The following is a 21346-nucleotide window of genomic DNA, read 5'->3' as shown; positions in this document are numbered from 1 at the left end:
AGCAAGGAGCTTTGGACTAGGGCCCAAAGTGCCTGGGTCCTGGATTCAAATCCTGGTTCCATCACTTCCTAAGTGTGTGATCCTAAACAAGTTATTGATCTCACTCTGAGTCAGTTTCCTCATCTGTACAATGGGGATAATAATCCCTACCTCACAGAGCACCTGGCATATAGCAAGTGCTATACAGATATTAGCCCATGTATTTGTTGTCATTACCAGCAACTTCATCACTATCACCATCACCACCATCATTGTCATCACTATTACGAACAGCTAATGGAAGCAAGCAACTTTGCCTGATGTTTTTATCCCTTCTTTAGTGTATCTCTAGCTCATGGAAATGGAAGGAAGAAATGTGAAGTTTAGGAGATTGGAGCTTCCAGTCTGAGGCTGATCCATACAATACAAGAAGAAAGTGAGCCAGGAAAGGCCAAACAGGAGGGAATCAATGCAAGATTTGAGCCTATTTTGTGGAAGCCCGCCCATCAGCCGTCTTCCCTCTCTTCGCCTCCTTGGGTCTCAGGAACTCAGCCTTCAGAAGTCATGAACTGAATCTCTCCTCCCACCCCCACATCCACCAGTCTCTACCAAGAGTGAGTCCTCAGGAAGCAGCCACCACCATTCGTTATCACGCGGGGGGACTGCCAAGCATTCGTACCCAATCCAGACACCACCACTGAAATGAAAGTGCCCTAGTCAGGTCAGTGGGCAGTTCATTTTCTTTATTTTTTCACAAGCTTTGAATTCAGAAATAAGAGCCACAACAAGTTGGTTGTTAAGTAAAAATGGGAGTGATTACAAAGGAAAACTTTGTACAAAACTTTAAAAATCTGACTGCCCCGTCAACTGCCTCAGAGGGACCAGGACTCAGGCCACGCAGGGGCAGCCGTCACCCCCCCATCGTCAGCCCCAAATGGGGATGGGGAGACCTCTTTCTGAGTGTGAACCTGGCTCAGCCTGAAGCCTAGAGCTGGCTTGAAGAACACACACAGACCAGAAGACAGCACGGTGAGTTACAAGTGCCACGGAGACCAGGGTTTCTGACACAGGATGTGGAGGATGCTTCTCTGCAACCTAGTGCAAGGCTTCCCCTGCCATTCCGAGAATTCACGGATCTCACAGGTGGAGGTGGGGCGAGCTTCTTTCTAGTGTGGACCAGAGGTGGGGGCAATGAGTAAACATCTTCACTGTAAGGGTTTTGGGACTGCCCCTCAGGGCTTGAGGTCTCGGCATCGTGTCTCAGTCAGTCCTTGGCGATGTCCCCTCAGACGCACTCACAGACTTGCATACGTAATTTAGTAACATGCATCAACTATCCTAGAACATCTACAGGGTGCAAAGGAACCACCACTCAGAGAATCATGGAGCCAGTGGAGTTAGAAGTGGAAGGGACAGAACAAGACAATGCTAAAACCTGTGGTTCACTAGGAAGGGGGAATGAAAACACCATGCTCCGAGGTGGATTCAGCATGAACACAACTGTGGGGCAAGGAATTTCCAAGCAAACACACCACACTAGTACCACTTCTTCCTAAACAGAAAAGGGAGAGCATCCTTCGACTTCCCCCTCCTTCCATCAGCACCAACTAAAACTGTGGGTTTCAAAAACACTGACAGGAAAAGGGATGGACATGATTCCCAGAATCCTTCAGGCTAGCTCCTCCGCGCATCCGCGTTCAACCGAGGCTGGTGATGTTGGAGCGGCCACCAGGGGGCGCCACGATGCGGTGGCCGGTGCGCCTGGGATTGTTGTCATCTATCTGGGCACCTGAAAGAGAACGCCAATCGCTGCTGGATGGGATCTGTTAACATCAGTTCCACGCTGCTCCTGGAGGCCATGTACTCTGCCATGCACTCCACCTTAGCAGAAGTCGTGACCCCGCCCCATCTTCAGGTGTTCTCCACTGGACCCACCTTCATTCAGGGCTCAGTCCAGGACCAGCCATGGGAAGCTTCCCTGGCCTCCACAGAGTCCACTGCTCCCTCTTCTGTGCCCCTCAGTCCCTGGGCTCTCCCTCCTTCAGCCCTGACCACCTTGTGGTGTTCTTGTCAAAATCCCCAGTAAAATCCGACATTCCTGAGACAGGTGATCAAACACTTACTGAGTGCCTACTGTGTGCAGGCACACATTTGGTGCTTTAACATGTTACTGCATTTAGGGCACACAATCATACTATGAAGGGGGTGTTTGTACTCCCAACTTACGGGTGAGCAAGTTGAGGTTCAGGCCACGTGTCTTGCGGGACACAGGTGTTGGGTGGGGAAGCCAGGATTGAAGCCCAAACTGGTTGGTTTTCAAAGCCCATGCTCTTAGGAACAGTGTCCCACACTCCAAAGGTATTTTACATATTGCGTGTGTACACATTTGTATATGCATGTGCATGTGTGTGTGCACGTGCATGTGAACTCCGCACGCTGGATTTACTTCCCTCATTGGCAATAGGTGGACCTGAAGGGGGGGTGTGGTGTGCAGAGGTTCTTAATTTTAATCTTTCAGAACCAACCATCCATTCTAATTTTACGTATTCTCTTGCATAAAGGTGTAAAATTCAAGCAGCAAACCCAGTGCCTGGAGCTCAACAAATATTTATTAAATGAGTAAATCACGAAGGGTGGATAATGCTGAAAGGTGGGAAGTATAGAGTCCTTATCAGGGAGGGGAAGTTGAGCTGGCGGAACTGAGGAAAAGCAAAAAGAGAAAGCAAATAAGCTGTAAGTTTGCCTTTCTTCATGGTCTACAACACAGCCTTCCTGCACAAATAACTCACAGTCTTCCTGCACTCAACTTATCAGCAGACCCTCAGCTAATAGAAAAACGTAAGTTAGCTCACTGCAACCACAGCATTATCAGTACTGCACAAAGCCCTCTTCAGCACACAGCACAAGCACCATCCTATAAAATCTCCAGCAAGCCTTTGTTTCCTTGCAGTCGGCTCCTTTCTTGCTGACCTACCCACTGTACCCTTTCATACTTTTTCTAATACATCTGACTTTCTTTACCTACAACTGTCTTGGTGAATTTTTTTTACTAGCTGCAGAACACTGGCCCCAGATAGTTGTCACCTGCAACAGGAGGGAGACTCAAGTTTCAGTGCTAATCATGCCTTGAATTTGGGCAATTTGGAGTAAGACACCACCCCACTCCCTTGGCCTCATTTCCTTTTCTGCACAATAAGAACAGTAGACTAGATGAGCCCCTTCCAACTCCAACATTATATCATTTGTCTATGTAAGCCACTAAGAATTTGGTTCAGAGTAGTGACTTTTCTTTTCTCCCATTGTTTCACTGGTAGACAATATGTCTTCTTGCAATACAAGACTCCCCTAAAGGCCTGGAATCAGGCCTAGCACTTAGTAACTTTTTCCTTATAACCATCTGTACCTTGCTGGTTGCATGTCTGTACTTTGAAAATACCTGCTGGAAAAAAGGACACTAATATGGTTTGGACTTTTGTCCCCCAAAACTTCGTGTTGAAATTTGATCCCAAAGTTGGAGGTGGGGCCTAATGGGAGGGGTTTGGGTCATGAAGGACAGACCACTCATGAATGGCTTGGTGTCAGCCTCACAGTAATGAGTAAATTCTTGCTCTATTAGTTCTCGGAAGAACTGGTTGTTAAAGAGCACCTCTGCCTTCTTCCTCTGTCGCCATGTGATCTCTGCACACGCTAGCTCTCCTTCGCCTTCTGCCATGCTGGAAGTAGCCCGAGGCCCTCACCAGAAGCAGACGCTGGCACCATGCTTCTTGTACAGCCTGCAGAGCCGTGAGCCAAGTAAACCTCTTTAATTACCCAGCCTCAGGTAATCCTTTATAGCAATGTAAATGGACGAAAACAGACACTAACTCATGGTACAGCTCTATAATGTAACATATGCAGATATGAGAAAGGGCATCTGTGAGGTTATTATGATGTTGGAAAGCATCTATGTTGTTGGTACCAAATGAAGTCACCTATCAACGTGCCAAGAGGCTGGCTGACAGCAGTGATGCTGTGGACCTCAGGAGGACTAAGAGTGACACTGAGAGAACAAGGGTGGGGAGGGGCCCTTCCAGGTGGCTTTTAACTTCATTGTTATTCTTGTTCTAAGAACAACGGGGAGGAGGATTTTCTGTCCATGTTTAATTGCAATTGTGCAATGTTTAATTGCATAACTCCAGAACAGTGGTCCAGTTTGCAAACTCCTTGAGAGCTTGCGTCTTGTTGCACCCAGACAGCTTTTTCCCAGGATTGAAGCCAATCCCTGTTTTGCTGATAGAGCATCACATGACTATTAGCATTCTATTTAGGGTCCATTTTGTGCAAAAATATGAAACACTGGAAGCTCTTCCATGAAAGTCTTATGGAGAGTGAGATGAATGGGGAGGCCTCCTTGATTCATGCCCCCTCGGCATAATCACTGAATCAGACACTTCCTGAATGGATAAGAGGTTCTGCCACCACACAATCTAAATTGATATGTCATCCTCTCTCTCTCTCTCTCTCTTTGCCCCTTCCACTCTCTCTTTTGCTAAGCATATCGCCTTTCCTGACCAGGAATTAGCAAACGGGTCCATTGACCAAATCCGGCCCACCGCCTGTTTCTGTACGATCCATGACCTGAGAATAGTTTGTACATTTTCAAATGGCTATTGAATATAACATCCTAGATGTTGACATCCTAGATGTTGCCTCTTAGCTTACAAAGCCTAAAGTATTTACTATCTGGCCTTCTAAGAAAAAAAATCACCATATTCTTAGTACCTAGCACAGTGTGCAACCCATGTAACGCCTCAAAGAGTTTGCAGGACAAAATTCCAGTTCAACAACTTTCTCAACGTGTGCGTGCCTGCCCTCATGTGGCCATCTAACGAAATCGCAGATACACTGCCCTGAGACCTTAAGAAAGTCAGGAGGGATCAGGTCAACATCTCATTTTGTTCCCACACATTTGTTGAGCACCAAGTCCTGGTATTTTGACACTGGATTTCTTGGGGCTTCCGTTTCCTCTTTAAATAAATAGGGTATAATGTTACTTTATGGAGTAGTGAGGATAAAATAAAATCGTGGGTTATGAAAGTGCTTAGTACACTGCAGTGGGTGAACAGGCTAAAGACGTGCGCAGAGCACATGCCCTGCAAATGGCAGCCACTCCCATCTCTTGTTCATCCCCACCACTCCATGTTTACTTTCATGAGGAAGAGTGTGAAAGTGTCCCCAAATGTGTGTAACGATGAGCACTGGGACAATTTTGGTACCTCTCTTTGTAAACCCAGGTCAGGTACCACCATGTTGCCCCCCTAACATGGACTCCCCCCTCTGCTTGGTGACCATGCCAGCCCACTCTGCCCCACCAGTGAGAACAGGCTTGGGTGGGGCACACTCCCTTCCCTGCTTCTTCATCTAGTGTCCAAGGCCACGTGTCCATTTCCTCAGAAGCAGCAGGAAGGACTCGGCCTGAACTGCTGCAATTGTGGGGAGCCTGGGCCACCACTCTTTCCTACCTGATAAGCTGAAGTTGGACTGGTGGAGGTTTCTGATGGGTGGGGGCTGGTGTTTAGAAGGCGAAGATTTGGCTGAAGGAGCGGGAGTTGCATATTTGGGTGTAGCTGGTACCTCGTACACAGGACCATCATACATGCCCCTGGAAACCCCTTGCAATCCAAAAACCTAAACAGAGGAAGGGAGAGTGTGATTGATCGACACTGTGCATGTGTGCCCTTCAGGGCAGATAAAGCAGAGCCCTGCGGGCGAGAGAGAAACCTGAGGTCACTTCGAATGTGCATGCACACACACACAACACGCACACACATATGTGCACATCACACACATGCACCCTCACACATTCATACACACAAGCATGCACACATACACACACACGACGCGCACATCACACGCATTCATACACACAAGCATGCATACACACACATCTACATACCCATGTGCATACACATACATAGATGCACACACATCTACATACCCACATGCATACACATACATAGATGCACACATCACACACATGCACTCATGTACATGCAGTCATGCATATATATATGCATGCACATGCAGTAAACATGCTTACACAGTAGCATACATAAGTGAACACACACATGCAGTAAAAGTGCCTACACAGTAGCATACACAAGTGAACACACACACACACTTAAACACATATACAGGTATTCACACTCAAAGGCATACACTCACATATGTATACACATGCATACATGCCCACACATACACACTCAGATATACACACCCATATATACACTTACACACACGTATACTCATACACATACACACAAAGCTTCATGCAGGAGGACCCCAAATCCCTTCCAAGAAGAAATCACTTTCCCTAACGCTGCTGCCTACCCACCCCCGGAGAGGACCCCTGAATCCCAGACAGGCACCAGCAAAGGGCCTGCCTTCATGTATGTTCTTGCAGAAGTCAATGGCGAGGCAAAGATTCGGGGGGGGGCAGGTAGTTTGTTGGGAGATGGTTCCAGAAAGGGGGAAGGAGTGGGGAGGTGAGACAGGGAGGGAGAAAACTCAGTACAGAGGGACAAGGACTGGGCCAGGTCTGTGGGGGGCAGGACTGGGGATGCTGTGGGGAGCACACCTCTGCACCTGCCTGCAGGAGGATGGGGAAGGAGGGCAATGGAGCCACAGCCCCAGCCCCACTGGGAAAGGGTTGTGGGGGCGGAGACCCTGAAAGCAGCAGGGCTTTCAGGCAGGAGGCTGTCAGCCTGCTGGGAACTGCCAACAGCAGCCCAGGTGACCTCAGGGGTGGCCAAGGTTGGGAGGGCACCTGCTCCAGACTCTGGAGAACAGCATGTGTTCAGGGACCTGTACAGGGTCCCAGCATGGGTCAGTGGCAGTGCCCTAACCCAACATGGGGCTTCATCCTCTACAGCAGGTTACAGTGCCCTGACCCCAGCCCCGGCTCCCTCCTTCTCTGCAGCAGGTGATAGCACACTGATCCCCAACTCTGGGCTCCTGTCTCTCCATAGGAGGAAGCCTCAATTTTAGCACCAAGTTCAAAGACCCAGCACCTGCACATCATGTCGACGGCCCTCCCCTCTGTCCCTGGAGCCCTGCTCCCCGACTCCCTGGGCCTCACTGTATCCTGTCCACTCTTCTCTGTGGCTTTTGCACTGCTTCCTGGGTGAGGCCGTTCATCACTCCCTGAAGCTCAGGTGACCAGAGGCAGGCTGTGGTGCAGGTCTCTCCTTCACCTGGTCTAGCTCCTGCAGGCATGAAGGAATCCCTGTGCAATGGGACCCCCGATCCTATTGCTCCTGCAAATTGCTGTCTTGGCATTTGGGGTCAGATATCTGCCCTCACGGAAGCTGACTGTTAACCTCAGGCCTCAGGTTCAGACCAAGAAGGAAATGAAGCCAGCCAAGGGGTGTTTCTGCCTCTTCAGTGGGTGTCCCAGCCAGGGATTTCCATGAGTCCCCTGTCCTCACATGGCCTGCTGCCTATGCCTGGCCTTGTCTCGGATCTGACTCGTTTCCACCCCATCCCTTGTTTCCCCATCCAGTGCAAAGCGTCTGTGCGACTTGGTGTCTTTGACCTGGTGCTACACCTTATGGAAGCTGGGGAGGGACCAAAACCAGACTCAGAGCCTCCCAGTCGGGGCTGGAGCCTGGGAATGCAGGAAGGTCTCTGGACTTTTCCATCTCAATTGGTACCACTTATGAAGCATACAAAGAGCAGGACCACACAGGTACAGACACGCCCACACACACACAGCTCACCACATGCTCGCATACACACACACACACACACACTCTCCAGCACACGCACACACATCCCCATATGCACACATACACACGTGCATGCATGTACACATGCACACATACACACATACATACACATACACACATGCACGCACACACACACACACACACACACACACACGAAGCTGGCCTTTCTGGCAAACATCAGCTGTGTCATGGAGAAAGCAGCTGCCATGGGGATGGAAGGGCCTGGCTGGGGAAGATGTTGGCCACAGGCGGGAGTCTCTCTCAGCTGTGAGAAAGTTCCCTCCTCTGAGTTGCTCTAAAGTTAGGAATAGAGCCTGCTCCTTCCCTTTGACAGATGTCCTGAGGTCAGTGCTAAGGTTGTTCAAGGAAAATAAGGAACGACAGGGCAGAAACGTCAAGGGAGGAAGGAAAGGAAGAAAGGGCGGATCTGAAGGGAGCCCTGCCTGCAAGATGCCGGGGGTAACACCTTGCTCCACAGGGCCAGACCCAAGGGTTTCTGGGCCGTGACTCTGGCTAAGCCCTCACGGCTCTGGGCTGCAAAAGGAGGATCACAGCACCTCCAGTGGGTGGGCAGGATTACTTAAGATGACGCAGGACAGCGCCCAGAGCAGCTTGGTAAGCGTCCATCCCATGATCCACCCACCCTCACGGGTGCACACCCCTCTACAGTTTGCAAAGCCCTGGAACTTGCATGTCCTCATTTGATGCTCACTTCTGTCCTCAGACAGGAGCCCAGGCCAGCGTCTCAACCCATTTAACAGATAAGGAAAGGGAGGTTCCCAAAGCGATGACATTATTAACTCTGCACACATCAGATCTCGATTCCCCGAGAGACGCTGTCGGCTCTGGTCCCACGGGTGGGCCCGCTCCCCTGCAGACACACTCACCTTATTCCTGATTTTGACGCGCTGGTACAGGTGCTCCGGGAACGCCTTCCGCGGAATGAAGCGGCCCATGCCCTTGTTGACGTTGATGTTTCCATCTTCAAAGACGATCTTGCCCTGGCTGATGACCACTAGTGGGGAGCCATGGCACTCCATACCCTCGAAGATGTTGTACTCCACTGCCTGCACCAACAGCCTCAGCGTTACTTCCCAGGATTTGCTCTGCTCCAAACGAGCTGTTCATAACAGCGATTTTGCCTAACATTATATCATAAGCGTGTTCCAATGTTTTTTTTTTTCTCTCTAAAAATACCTTTTATTGACTGTGTAATATTCCACTGTATGGTCCACAGTGTATATAACCAACAACTCACCGTTGCGCATGTAGGCTGCTGGTGGCTTTCTATAATCAAATCAATATTGTTCTGGGGCATCACGAAGAGGAAGGGGGTCCCCCTGGGGTTATGTAGTGTGGCTGCTTTGACTATACTGGACATAAAAATAAGTAAAATGTTCTTTATTTTACTTAAAATGTCTCTTTAAATAAAATTTTTTTTTCTCTAGGATAGGTTTCTAAAATCAAATTACTGGGTGAAAGAATATGAGCTGTTTTAAAGCACATGTGCCATATGGCCAAATTATTTTCCCAAGGGTTCAGACCAATTGACACGATACCGGCACTTACCCCCTTCAGCATTGGGTAATGCCATTTTTTTCTTTCTCAGCTAATTTGAAAGACAAAATAACATTTCCTTTAAAACACACATTTGGCCGGGCATGGTGGCTCATGCCTGTACCCCCAACTACTCGGGAGGCTGAGGTATGAGAACTGCTTGAATCTGGGAGGTGGAGGTTGCAGTGAGCCGAGATCGTGCCACTGCACTCCAGCCTGGGGGACAGAGCGAGACTCTGTCTCCAGAAAAAAACAAAACAAAACAAAAAACGCACATTCTTTCCATTATTCTTAAAGTGAATACTTGACAGTTGTGTGTCAACTGTCACCAGCCAACTGCTTTTTATTTATTATTTTAAAAGTAGGTCACATACATGGTTGAAAAAATCAAATGGTAAAAAAGATACTTGATAGAAAGGTAAGTCTGTCTTCTACTTGAGTCTGAGACATATGCCCTGAAGAGTTTCTTCTGTATCTCTAGGTATGTCTGAGGCATGAATAATTGTCTGACATATACACATCTCTACACAGACATTTCTCAGCTTTATTTTTCTTTACCTCAGCAATTGTTCCATATCAGCACACATACAAAATACTTTTACACTGCTACATTTCATCAGGAGGATGTACTGCCATTTATATGCCCAGTTCCCAAGGATAAACAGTTGGGTCATTGCCATGCCTTTGCTAAAAACAATGCTGAAACAGACTTTGCATCCACAATCTGCACACGTGAACATGTTTCTAGATGTGGAGTTTGGGGCCAAAGAGTAAATGGATTTTCATCTTTGACAGATTTGCCCTCCGAAAAAGACAACACTAGTTTCCATTCCCAACAAAACTCTGTGAGCTTACCTGACAGCCTTTGGTAAACAGTATCTATGTATATTAAACTCCTGATCTCAGTTGCTGGCACAGGTGAAAAATACTATCTCTAGGTGGTTATTTGCATTTGTGACTGAGACTGGGTCTCTTTTTAAATCAACACATGCCATTTCTATATTTCTTACTGTGCCACTGTGTTTTGCACATTATTCTGTTTCTCAGGGTCTTGGCATTCTTCTTACTGATTTCTAAAAGTACACACTCAATGGTAAAGAATTTATCCTTTGTTATGTGTGTTGCAAATATTTCCTCCTTCCCTGGTCCTCTGTCTCTGGAACTCATATGAAGTAATTGTTTTTGCCACACAGATTATTTTGTATAATTTTTGTGTAGTCAATGGTCAAACAGACCATTCTTTACCATTTCTAAGTTTTGTGTCTTGCTTAGCAAGATCCTTTCCCCTTCAAAATTATCATTCTTTCAAAAAATGTGTGCTTTATTCTAATCCTTTCATAGCTTTATTTTATCTTAATCTTTGATCCATGGTTTGATTTGTTTGATAGTAAATAGTAGGGCAGAGGTTAAGCCTCTTGGGCCAGGTGTTCTAACACAATTGGATGAGTAACTATCGTTTCCTAATTCTAATTGTCTCCTTTATTGTAAACCAAATTCTCATATGCAGTCAGTCTATTCCTTGGCTCTCTTTTCTTGTACCCATGCCAAACTGTTTGGTTTATTGCAGCTTTATGACATGTTTTAATAACTGGGATGACTGATACCCCCAGGCCCAGTCTTCCCTTTTTTTCAGAACTATTTCAGCTACTCTCACATTTCTCATCTGGGAACTCTGCTTTCCTAGCTAAACAATTAAATTTTCTGATGGGATCACATCAAATTTATAGATTAGATTAGAAAGAATTGATATGTTCACTATGTTGGATCTTCTCAATGTAAAGGTCCCTGAATTTATGTAAGTCTTTAGTTTTTTATTTTTATTTTTTGTTTGTTTGTTTGTTTTGAGACAGGGTCTCAGTCTGCAGTGCAGTGGCACGATCATGGCTCACTATAGCCTCCAAGTCCTGGGCTCAAGCAATCCTCGTGCCTCAGCCTCCCAAGTAGCTAGGACTACAGGCATGCACCACCATGCCTAGTTAATTTTTTTACTTTTTTGTAGAGGCAGGGTCTCACTATGTCACCCAGTTTGGTTTCAAACTCCTAGCCTCAAGTCCCCCTACCTGAGCCTCCCAAAGTGCTGGGTTTACAGGCATGAACCACCACGTCAGTCCAAGTCTTTCTTTAGTTTTTATTGCTATTACAGGATTTTGATTTCCATTCTATTTTCCAAAGTGATTTTTGATTCTTCCATAGAAAAACTATCAGTTCTTTATATTGGTTTGTAATCTGATGGTGTTTGATGATTTTTAGGTGCGTTCTTGGGGGTTCCAGGGAATCACGTCTCCTACACACAGCAGTTGACACTGTGCCAGCCTCGCAGGACCCAGGCAGACAGTGCGTTTCCAGTGTTAGCATTTGCTAACCTAATTCTCCCTCACCCTAAAGGGGCTCCACTATGGAGTGATTCATAACTGTGCCGAGGGACACATGGATTGTGAATGCGGAGGGGCGATGCAAGGAACCAGTCACCCATCTCCCAGCTGAAACTGGCCAGCCCTTGGAGACCTGGGCTGCTGTCCCTACTCCTGGGTGAGGAACATGCTGTGCTTTGGTGAGAATCTCAAGCTGCAGAGGTGTGAGGAGGCCCTGGTCATATCACAAATGCCACACCCTGCATTTCACAAGAACACTGAATTGTAAACATCAATCCCTTCATTTCTTAAAGGTAACATACAAACAATGTAAAAATTTAAACAACACAAAACACCATGATGAAAAAACCTCTTGCCATCCATGAGCCCCAGTTCCCTGGTCCCCTCCAGGGAGGACTTGTTTCTTTTATACCCTTTACAAAGCAGCCAGTCAGCTCATGTGTGCATAAACTAAACGTGGTCCATCCCTACAAGGGGATATTATTCAGCCATCAAAGGAACATGGTACCCATCCATGATATAGCACGGATGATCCTCAAAAATATGATGCTGAGTAGAAGAAGCCAGACATAAAAGGCCACATATTGGATGATTCCATTTATATGAAATGTCCAGAACAGGCAAATCCATAGAAACAGCAGATTAGTGGTTGCTAGGGAATGGGGGAGAGAGAGAGGGACTGATTGTTCATGGGTACAGGGTTTCTTTTCTGGAGGTGATGAAAACATTCTGGAATTAGTGATGATTGTACAACCTTCTCAATATACTAAAAGCCACTGAATTGTACACTTCAAAATGGCAACATTTATGGTATATGAATTATATCTCGATAAGAAAGTTAAAGACATCCAGATAGTCTATGATATACAAACATGTATGCATACCCATGATGTGGCATTTTGATGTGACTGCTTTCCACAAAGATAGGAAAGAATAAAAGTTGTGTTTTATAGAAAAGTAGATTTAAAATCTAATCACTGGTCAATATATAAGAAATGATCTCTTTTCATTGTTAAAAGTAATATTTTTTTAAAACATATAAAAACAAAACTAACCTCTAAGCATTTCTCAATCCATGTTCTGAAAAAATTGCAATTATGTGGATGGCATTGCTTTGGACAGAGAAAATGAAACAGACAAAATCCTTTGGTCAAACCACCTCACGGAATCCTCAACTGTCCTCTTGCTGCTATGAAAAGAATTCAAATCTTGCCTCACACAGAGAGGGGATGCTTCCCCAAGTTTACCCTGAAGACAGTTACCTCCCAGATGGGTAACCTTGGGTATATTACATATTGTTATGGGTTGAATCGTGCTCCCAAAAAAGACGTGTTGAAATCCTAACCCCCATTACCTCAGAATGTGACCTTATTTGGAAACAGAGATTTTGCAGGTATAATTAGGTAAGATGAGGTCACATTGGGGTGTGGTAGGCCCAAAATCCAATGACTGGCATCCATAAAAGGAGAAGACACAGCAGAGAGGGCCACGCAATGACAGAGGCAGATGATGTAAGGGATGCCTTACCCGCCATGGAAGCAAGTACTGCTGGGGACGTCAGATGCTAGAAGAGTGGCCTGGAAGGGGTCTGCCCCCAGATCCTTCAGAGAGAGCATGGCCTGGCCAACACCTTGGTTTCAACTTCTACCCTCCAGAACTTTAAGAGACGAAATTTCTTTTGTTTAAACCACCCAACCTGTGGCACTTTATAACAGCGTCCAGAGGAAACTTACACACGTGTCCTCTCTCTCTCCATTTTCTCATTTATCAATAACAATATACCTAACTTAGAAGATCGTGAGGATTAAATGAGATGATGCATGGAGAATGCTAAGCACGAAGTAACTACAAAACAGTATTTGGCTGGATTGTGATGATAATCAGAGTGCCCACTCCTGAGCATGGAATCTGGTGTGGCCCCTGATCCCACACTGAAATAGTAAGACAGGCTGGGTGCGGTGGCTCACACCTGTAATCCCAGCACTTTGGGAGGCCGAGGCGGGCGGATCACGAGGTCAGGAGATCGAGACCATCCTGCCTAACATGGTGAAACCTGTCTCTACTAAAAATACAAAACAAAATTAGATGGGCGTGGTGGTGAGCGCCTGTAGTCCCAGCTACACGGGAGGCTGAGGCAGGAGAATGGCGTGAACCCGGGAGGCGGAGCTTGCAGTGAGCCCAGATTGCGCCACTGCACTGCAGCCTGGGCAACAGAGCAAGACTCCATCTCAACAACAACAACAACAACAACAAAAGGAATAGTAAGACAATCCCAGCTCAGTCTACTTCCTTCTGGTCCTTGTCCGCTGACCTTTGACTGGCTGACACAGACATTCACGTTCCTTTCTAATGAGGATCACCTTGTGAAGCAAGGGGCAGCTCCCACAGCCAGATGGCGGTAGGAGTGCACACCCTCTGCTATGGTTGGAATATCCCCTCAAAATTCAGCTGGACATTGACTTGCCATTGCAATGGTATTAAGATGTGAGACCATTAAGAGCTGATTAGGTCATGAAGGCTCTGCCCTCATTAATGGTTAATGCTATTATCACAGGAATGAGTTAGTTATTGTGAGACTGGGCTTGTTATAAAAGCAAATTCAGCGTCCTCTTGATATTTCTTTCACACTTGTCCTGTCTTATCCTTCTGCCCGCTGCCATGGGATAACTCAGCAAGAAGGCCTTTGCCAGATGCTGGCATTTTAATACTGAAATTCCCAGCCTCCAGAACCGTGAGCCACATAAATTTATTTTCTTATAAATTACCCAGTCTGTGGTATCTATTACAGTAGCACAAAATGGATCAAGACACCCTCTCACTGGCAAGACCCTCTCAGACGTTCTCCCATTGCCTCTCCTATCTGCACAGACCCCAAGCAGTGTGTACACACGTGAAATAATTCATAATAATAAATAATAGAATTGCATGCCCTGCTGGACTGTACATGTGCGTGGCATAAACCTTTCTCCATGGGAAGATGATCTCAGGCACCCCGTTCCCTGGAGATGGGGGCTGTGGGAAGCAAGTAGTGATACCAGGGAGCATTGTGTATTGTAAGAATGACCTGGATTGGTGAGCCGGACAAGGTCAGTGAGCAGCCACTGAGACCTCTGCTTCTGCAGGCCATGTCTCTGGCAGCCAATGGATACTCCAGGGCGATGGCCGTGAGCTGCTACAAGTGTTTCCTGTGGCTTTCTTATGAAACTTCCTTGTGCCTCATGTCCTGTCCCCACACCTGCGGTCTCCTTCTCCAGTATGTGAGCCCATACTCCTTCTCCAGTATGTGAGCCCATCCTCCTTCTGCAGTATGTGAGCCCATAGCCCATGGGGCTGTGGGAACACCCACTGCAGCTCCATCATGGTGTACACATGCACTACTTCTGGCCTGTGTGCTTGCACAGACTCCAGTGAGCCAGGGACCACTGTGGCCTCTTGGGTCTGTACGTGTAGCTGTTAATCCAGACCCAAGGCCACTCTTGGCCATGCAGGAGGGTGTTAAAGCAAGCCCTTCGGGGAGGCACAGGTGTCTTCTGCCATCTCTGCATGCACCCTCTCTGTGCACACATCTTTGGTAGGTTGCTGGATGAGTGGAGAAATAAAAGGCATATAAGATACAAAGGAGAGATGGCCCATAACTATGGGCATGGAATGTGAAAAAGTGTGCACTTTAGGGCCAACCCTTTCCTGTCTATTAGCAGCCAGCCGCAAAACCGAGTGGGAGGTTTCCAACATACCAAATCAAATCCTTTCCAGCTTGATAATTAAATTGAGAACCTTAGATCTAATACTTTCCCTCGCTGAGCCCTGAGGCTTACACATTATAAGCAGTGTCAGATGGCTGGGAACACACACATCCATAGGCAGGAGCAGAGAGACAGAGAGGAGAGACAGAGAGGAGAGACAGACAGAGAGGAGAGACAGACAGAGAGGAGAGACAGACAGAGAGGAGAGACAGACAGAGAGGAGAGACAGACAGAGAGGAGAGACAGAGAGGAGAGACAGACAGAGAGGAGAGACAGACAGAGAGGAGAGACAGACAGAGAGGAGAGACAGAGAGGAGAGACAGACAGAGAGGAGAGACAGACAGAGAGGAGAGACAGACAGAGAGGAGAGACAGACAGAGAGGAGAGACAGACAGAGAGGAGAGACAGACAGAGAGGAGAGACAGACAGAGAGGAGAGACAGACAGAGAGGAGAGACAGACAGAGAGGAGAGAGAGACAGAGAGGAGAGAGAGACAGAGAGGAGAGAGAGACAGAGAGGAGAGAGAGACAGAGAGGAGAGAGAGACAGAGAGGAGAGACAGAGAGGAGAGACAGAGAGAGAGAGAGAGAGAGAGAGAGAGAGAGAGAGAGAGAGAGAGAAGCAGCTTAGTTGAGCCTGCTCAGATCCCTCCTCCCAATCTCTCCAACTGGAGGAGAAATAGGAATGACTGAGTCAGGCTAGATATCAGATCACATCCTAGTTGGAAAATTCATAAATCATTTTTAACCAGTCTTTAAAAATGATTACAACGAAGAATCACTTATCTCAGCAGCACAAATAGGCCAGGACTTACCGACTTGTGACTTTTGGCTGTTATGGTCTTCACCTTGTCGGGGTCCCAGATGACCACGTCGGCGTCCGAGCCCACGGCAATCCGCCCTTTCCTTGGGTACAGGTTAAAGATCTTGGCTGCATTGGTGCTGGTGACAGCGACAAACTGGTTCTCATCCATTTTGCCAGTAGCCTACAGGCAAGACCCACAGATGAGAAGAGCATCTCATAATGGGGCCAGGAGGAGGGGTGGCTGGGCACAAATGGAAGCCTGCCAGCTGCAGGCCTTGCAAGGCTTGGAATTCTCTCCTCTCCCAGCTAAAAACGTGCCATCATCAAGAACCCCAAAAGGCCCAGCCTCATCAGAGAGGACGTTTAATTAACCGCACAGAGGTATGTTGATGCAAGAGCCACTATGACATCTTGTCCATGTCACCAGGCCCCAGTTTAACAGAAGATTAAAAACCTTTGGTTTCAGGTCAGTGATCAGAGTGAGACCCAGCTCTTCCTCTGCAACAGGAATTCTCTCTCTACCCACTCAACATCCCAACTCCTAACACGTGTACACGTGCATACACACAGCGTTACAGAGCCATTTCCACAGGAACTAAGACGTGGTTGGGAAACAAAACAAAACATTTTTCAGTCTTAAGATGTAAAGGACAAGGGTGACATCCACAAATGCAGAGGCCTCTCCCGGACTTGAGCTACTTTCTCTCAAGTTATGCGTTCCCTCCTGCGCCCTCCTAGTATATCTGCTTCCGCCTCCATGTAAGAAGGGAACTTTTAAGAACCCAGCGTGCATAATGCATCGGCTTTCACAGGGCAGGCAGGGTGTTTCTAGAATGCTCCTGAGAAGAGATCCAGCCTTACCACCGCCTTGTCCCAGACGACGGTCATCCGCTCCTCTATCCCGTTGACACCCTCGGGGATCAGGGTGAAGTTGTCCTTGCCCACCGCCTTCTGGGCAGTGCTGTAGGGACAGTGGCTGCTGCCTGTGACCTGCAAGTCCCCACTGGCGGGGACAAAACAAGGTAGAGTTCAGACCTTAGTTCATTTTGAAGGCAAACCCTGACTTCAGACAGGTACATGCAGCACAGCCAGTGAATGAATGAATAGATAAGGAAGCCAGTGGGTAAGAGACTCTCCAGCGTGTGCCTGCACGTGTCACAAGTCAGGGATGCCCCATTTATGTCACTGGCCTCATGCTTTGCACATTACAAAGTGAGTAATGTGTGCTGACATTTGTCTTCTTGACATAAGGCAGTTGCCTTAAGGGCTGGCCAGAGTGTTTGTGCTGTGCTTGCAGAACAAACACTATTCATTGGTTACAGCAAAGTGGCACAAGTTCACTGGGATTTACCCTTTTGTCCCCTGGTGTTTTAAAAACAAATACTCTTTGATATATCAGGTGCCCTGAGCTGAACACCTAAGACAATAAAATGAATGGACCAGGCTGAGTGTGGTGGCTCACGCCTGTAATCCCAGCACTTTGGGAGGCTGTGGATCACCTGAAGTCAGGAGTTCGGGACCAGCCTGACCAACATGGCAAAACCTCATCTCTACTTAAAAAAAAAAAAAAAAAAAAATTAGCCAGGCGTGGTGGTGGGCGCTTGTAATCCCAGCTACTCAGGAGGCTAAGGCAGGAGAATTGCTTGAACCCGGGAGGTGGAGGTTGCAGTGAACCGAGATTGCACCATTGCACTCCAGCCTGGGCAACAAGAGCAAAACGCAGTCTCAAAAAATAAAATAAAATAAAAAATGAATGGACCATTATTAGTGGTTCTAAATGCAAGGTGAGGACGGTGAGGCTGTCCTCCAAACCAGAGGCCCAGGAAATGTTAGCAATTACCTAGATGCAGAGGAGTATATTTAGAAGTTTTCTTCACTCATTTATTCAACAAAATTGTGTTGCATGCTTCCTATGTGCCTGGTACAACTTAAGGAATGGGGAGTGCATCTAAGAACAGAAAGAGAGAGCTTCTGCATATGTCAGCTATACTGAGGGATGGGGGAGTCTGGCAATAAGCAGAGGCGAATGGGGCACATGGGCGCTGTCAGAGTGAGTGTCAGGGATTCAACCAAAGCAGGTGGGGATGAGGCGTGCTGGGGACAGGCTGGGGATGCCGTTTCCAGGAGGATAATCAGAAAATTACGTCACTGAGGAGCCTTCTAGCAAAGATCTGAAGGAAGTCACAGAGCAAACGATGTGGTGTCTAAGAAAGAGGGAACTAGCCAGGGGTTCCCATGAGTGTAAAGGCCCCGAGGCAGGGTCCTGCCTGGGGTTCAGGGTCAGCATGAAGCTGGGACTGGACCGAGGGAGCCAAGGGCAGAGGAGGTCCAGGGAGGGAGGTTGGTCAGGGCGTGTGCACCGGATTGAGTTCTGCCTTGTTGGATGTTGCGGGGACTTGGGTTTCACTGGCAGAGGACTTACTGGTTCCAAGCAGAGGGGTGCTTGATCTAATCTAGGTTCTAAATGTCTGACAGCAGACTGTGATGGGTAGGGTGGGGTGGGCCCGTGTGGAAATAGAAAGGCTTGGTAGGAAGCCAGGGATGATGGTGGCCTGAGCCAGGATGGCCACAGCAGACAGGTGAGGCGTTGTCAGACTCTAGGGCCTCTGGTCTGTGTTCGTGACATTTTCTGAGATGGGCAAGACTGTGGGAGTAGCAGCTTTATGGGGGAAGATCTGCAGTTCTTTGTAAACGTAAGCTGCCAACCAGACATTGGACTGCAGATGTTGAGTAAGCCCTTGGCTATGCTACTTGAGGGTTTCTGTATCATCAGGGGGACGGTGATTTCCACGTGGGCGCACACCACTGCCCCCTCCTCCAAGGTTCCTTCTGCCAAGAAGCCCCATCTTATCCTCCCCTATTGGGCAAACTCCTACTCATCCCCAAGCTTTAGTCTTGATGCCCCCTCCTCCAGAAAGCCTTCTGCAAGCCTCCCGGTGGGTTCTGAGCATGCGTCTCTGCTTCCAGAGCGGCCTGGACACTTAGCCTCGCTGTGTGGCCTTGCTATTGCTAAGTGCTCTTCCCTCATGGTGGCTAACAGAAGGGAAGGGGCTGAGGTGCTGGGCTCCACAGTGTGTGTGCACCACAGCAGGTGTGCTGCAGGCAGCAGCGGCCACTTCTGGAGCCCTCGGTTCCAGGTCCTTTTCCTGCACTGTCCCATAGGCAGCTCTGCCACAGGTACTGTCTGCTTCCACTTTGAGTAAAACGAGGGAGACAGAGAGATGTTACGGGTGACGTGCCAGGTCCAGAGTGACACAGCCTTGTCTCCATCCCTAATCCTGAGTGCTTCCCGATACACCATGGTGCCTGCCACTGAGCAGGTGCTTAACAGTAGGTTGGCTCAACAGGAGGTGGTCAATTGATGTGAATGGAACAGTCACTGGATGCCACAGATCTTCAGGTCCCTGAAGGCTTGTTGTAAGCCATACGAGCGCTGTCCTTTCAGAGCACGGGGCGGAGCCTCCTCTACAATCATGAGTCCAAACCAGCCTGCGGATTCCCACCATTAACTCTCTGCCTCCAAAGGCCCCAGCTGCCTCCCCCAGCCCCACATTCTCACAGGTCTCACCAGGCCAGTAGGGAGGTCAAGTAGTCGGGCGTGGTAGGGTCCGGGCTCAGGGGAGGGGAAGTCACGAACGCCGCGGCCTTGGCCCAGTTCTTGCTCCAGTAATGGGTGCCATCGGTCCCCAGGCTGGCGGCAATGGGCTCTCCAAAAACTAGGGGCCCTTAGGAGGGGCAAACATAAACAAGCCTGGTTAAAAGCAAATACTCTCTTGAGGCAGATGTGAAAGGCACAAAATTGGAAGACTGTGGAGGGAGAACGGGGCTGGCTGAAGGCCAGAACACTGGCCACCGTTCTTGCAGGCATCACCGCCTGCACCGCAGGGACCTTGGGTGTCCAGGCCCAGCTCCACCACATTGTCGGCACCCCGCCACGCGCTCCATGGGGCGTACGGCAGCTGACTCACCCAGCAACCTTGTGGATACGGCTGTTGCTTTTAGGATTTGGACATTATTATGTCCTTTTATAGATTTGTAAGCCAAGCCACGGAGACACGATTTACTCTCTCAGTTAGGGTTCTGCCAGAAGCAGATCTTAGGAATCTAGTTCAAGAGTCTTATTTGGGAGGTGATTCCAGGAAACACTGGCTGGGGATTGAGGAAGTGACATAAGGCAGGAAAAGCAGCCAATAAAGGGAGATTTCTCATCGAGGCACAGCTGAGGGCCCTGGCACTCAGTCCTGCTCGGGAACATGCCTCACGGTCGTCCCATCCCAGGGGAAAGGGAGTTGGATGTGTTTCTGTCAGCCCAGTGCCGGAGGGCGGCTTCCCGAGCACTAACTTCCCAGAAGTTCCTGCTTGTCTTTCAAGGAGTCGGCCTGGCGGGCTTCTTCCAGAAAAGCCTGCAGGCAGAGGCTCGGGCTCCCCAGGAAAGATCTTTGCATTAGAGACCAAGGGCAAGAGATGTGGCCCGAGACCCTGCTGCCCTCGCCCAAGGCCACCTGCTGCCCAGCAGGAGAGGCAGCTGCAAGCTCTGCCCGGCTCTAGGGCAGCCCATCAAGCAGCGCTCTCTGCAGCGAGGGGGGTGCCCTGCATCACAGCTGCCCAACCAGCAACCACCGGCCACATGTGGCTCTTAAGCTGGTGTGGCTGGTGCCACTGAGAAACTAACTTGTTCATTTTACTTAACATTACTTAATTTAAATTTAAATAGCCACGTGTGGCTAGTGGCTACCTTATGGCTTCCTGTAGCTCCAGAACCTGCCTGCTTACCCGCTCCCGGCTGGTACTGCTTCCAGATTTCTGTAACCTCTCTGAGCTCCAGTTTCCTTATCTTCAAAATGGAGCTAGTTTCAGGCAAGCTGTGCTGTTCTAGCCTCTACTTGTCAGCTTGCCCTTAAAAACACTAAAACAGCATATTTGGGGTCCACAGCTGCTCTGTCCAATAAGGCAGTCCTGAGCCGCATGTGGCCACCAATAACCTGAGGCTGTGGTTAGTCTGAACTGAGTTGTGTACATGTAAGATACACACTGAATTTTGAAGAGAGTACAGAAAACATCATGCAAAATATTAATGATTTTTACATTGACGACATGCTGAATTAATATTTGGATCCATTAGATTA

The 21346-nt window shown here is 48.2% G+C and overlaps 2 protein-coding genes across 17 annotated transcripts in view; one reads left to right on the top strand and one right to left on the bottom strand.

Moving 5' to 3' along the window:
• EVC (EvC ciliary complex subunit 1) overlaps positions 1-9192 on the top strand; it is a 120615-nt gene extending 111423 nt beyond the window's left edge. For 3 of the 11 annotated variants that reach the window (XM_063705189.1, XM_019025384.4, XM_004038390.5), the window contains one exon: positions 321-9192. The gene's annotated coding sequence lies outside the window, so the exon portion shown is untranslated. The remainder of the gene's footprint in view (positions 1-320) is intronic. The other 8 variants (XM_063705188.1, XM_063705187.1, XM_063705185.1 and 5 more) reach the window with 8 other exon arrangements.
• Positions 702-21346, bottom strand: part of CRMP1 (collapsin response mediator protein 1) — a 72895-nt gene continuing 52250 nt past the window's right edge. For all 6 annotated transcript variants that reach the window (XM_004038388.5, XM_063705190.1, XM_055385808.2 and 3 more), the window contains 6 exons: positions 19789-19945; positions 17082-17223; positions 16231-16401; positions 8633-8812; positions 5481-5646; positions 702-1768 (listed from right to left, as the gene is read on the bottom strand). In XM_004038388.5, the coding sequence (XP_004038436.2) occupies positions 1677-1768; positions 5481-5646; positions 8633-8812; positions 16231-16401; positions 17082-17223; positions 19789-19945 (908 nt within the window). In that variant the 3' untranslated portion in view covers positions 702-1676. The remainder of the gene's footprint in view (positions 1769-5480; positions 5647-8632; positions 8813-16230; positions 16402-17081; positions 17224-19788; positions 19946-21346) is intronic.

Source organism: Gorilla gorilla, chromosome 3 (genome assembly GCF_029281585.2).
Source record: "Gorilla gorilla gorilla isolate KB3781 chromosome 3, NHGRI_mGorGor1-v2.1_pri, whole genome shotgun sequence".
In the NCBI taxonomy this organism is placed as follows: domain Eukaryota; kingdom Metazoa; phylum Chordata; class Mammalia; order Primates; family Hominidae; genus Gorilla; species Gorilla gorilla.
Note: the sequence above shows the minus strand (reverse complement) of the source record. Positions and strands in the feature narration are given on the sequence as shown.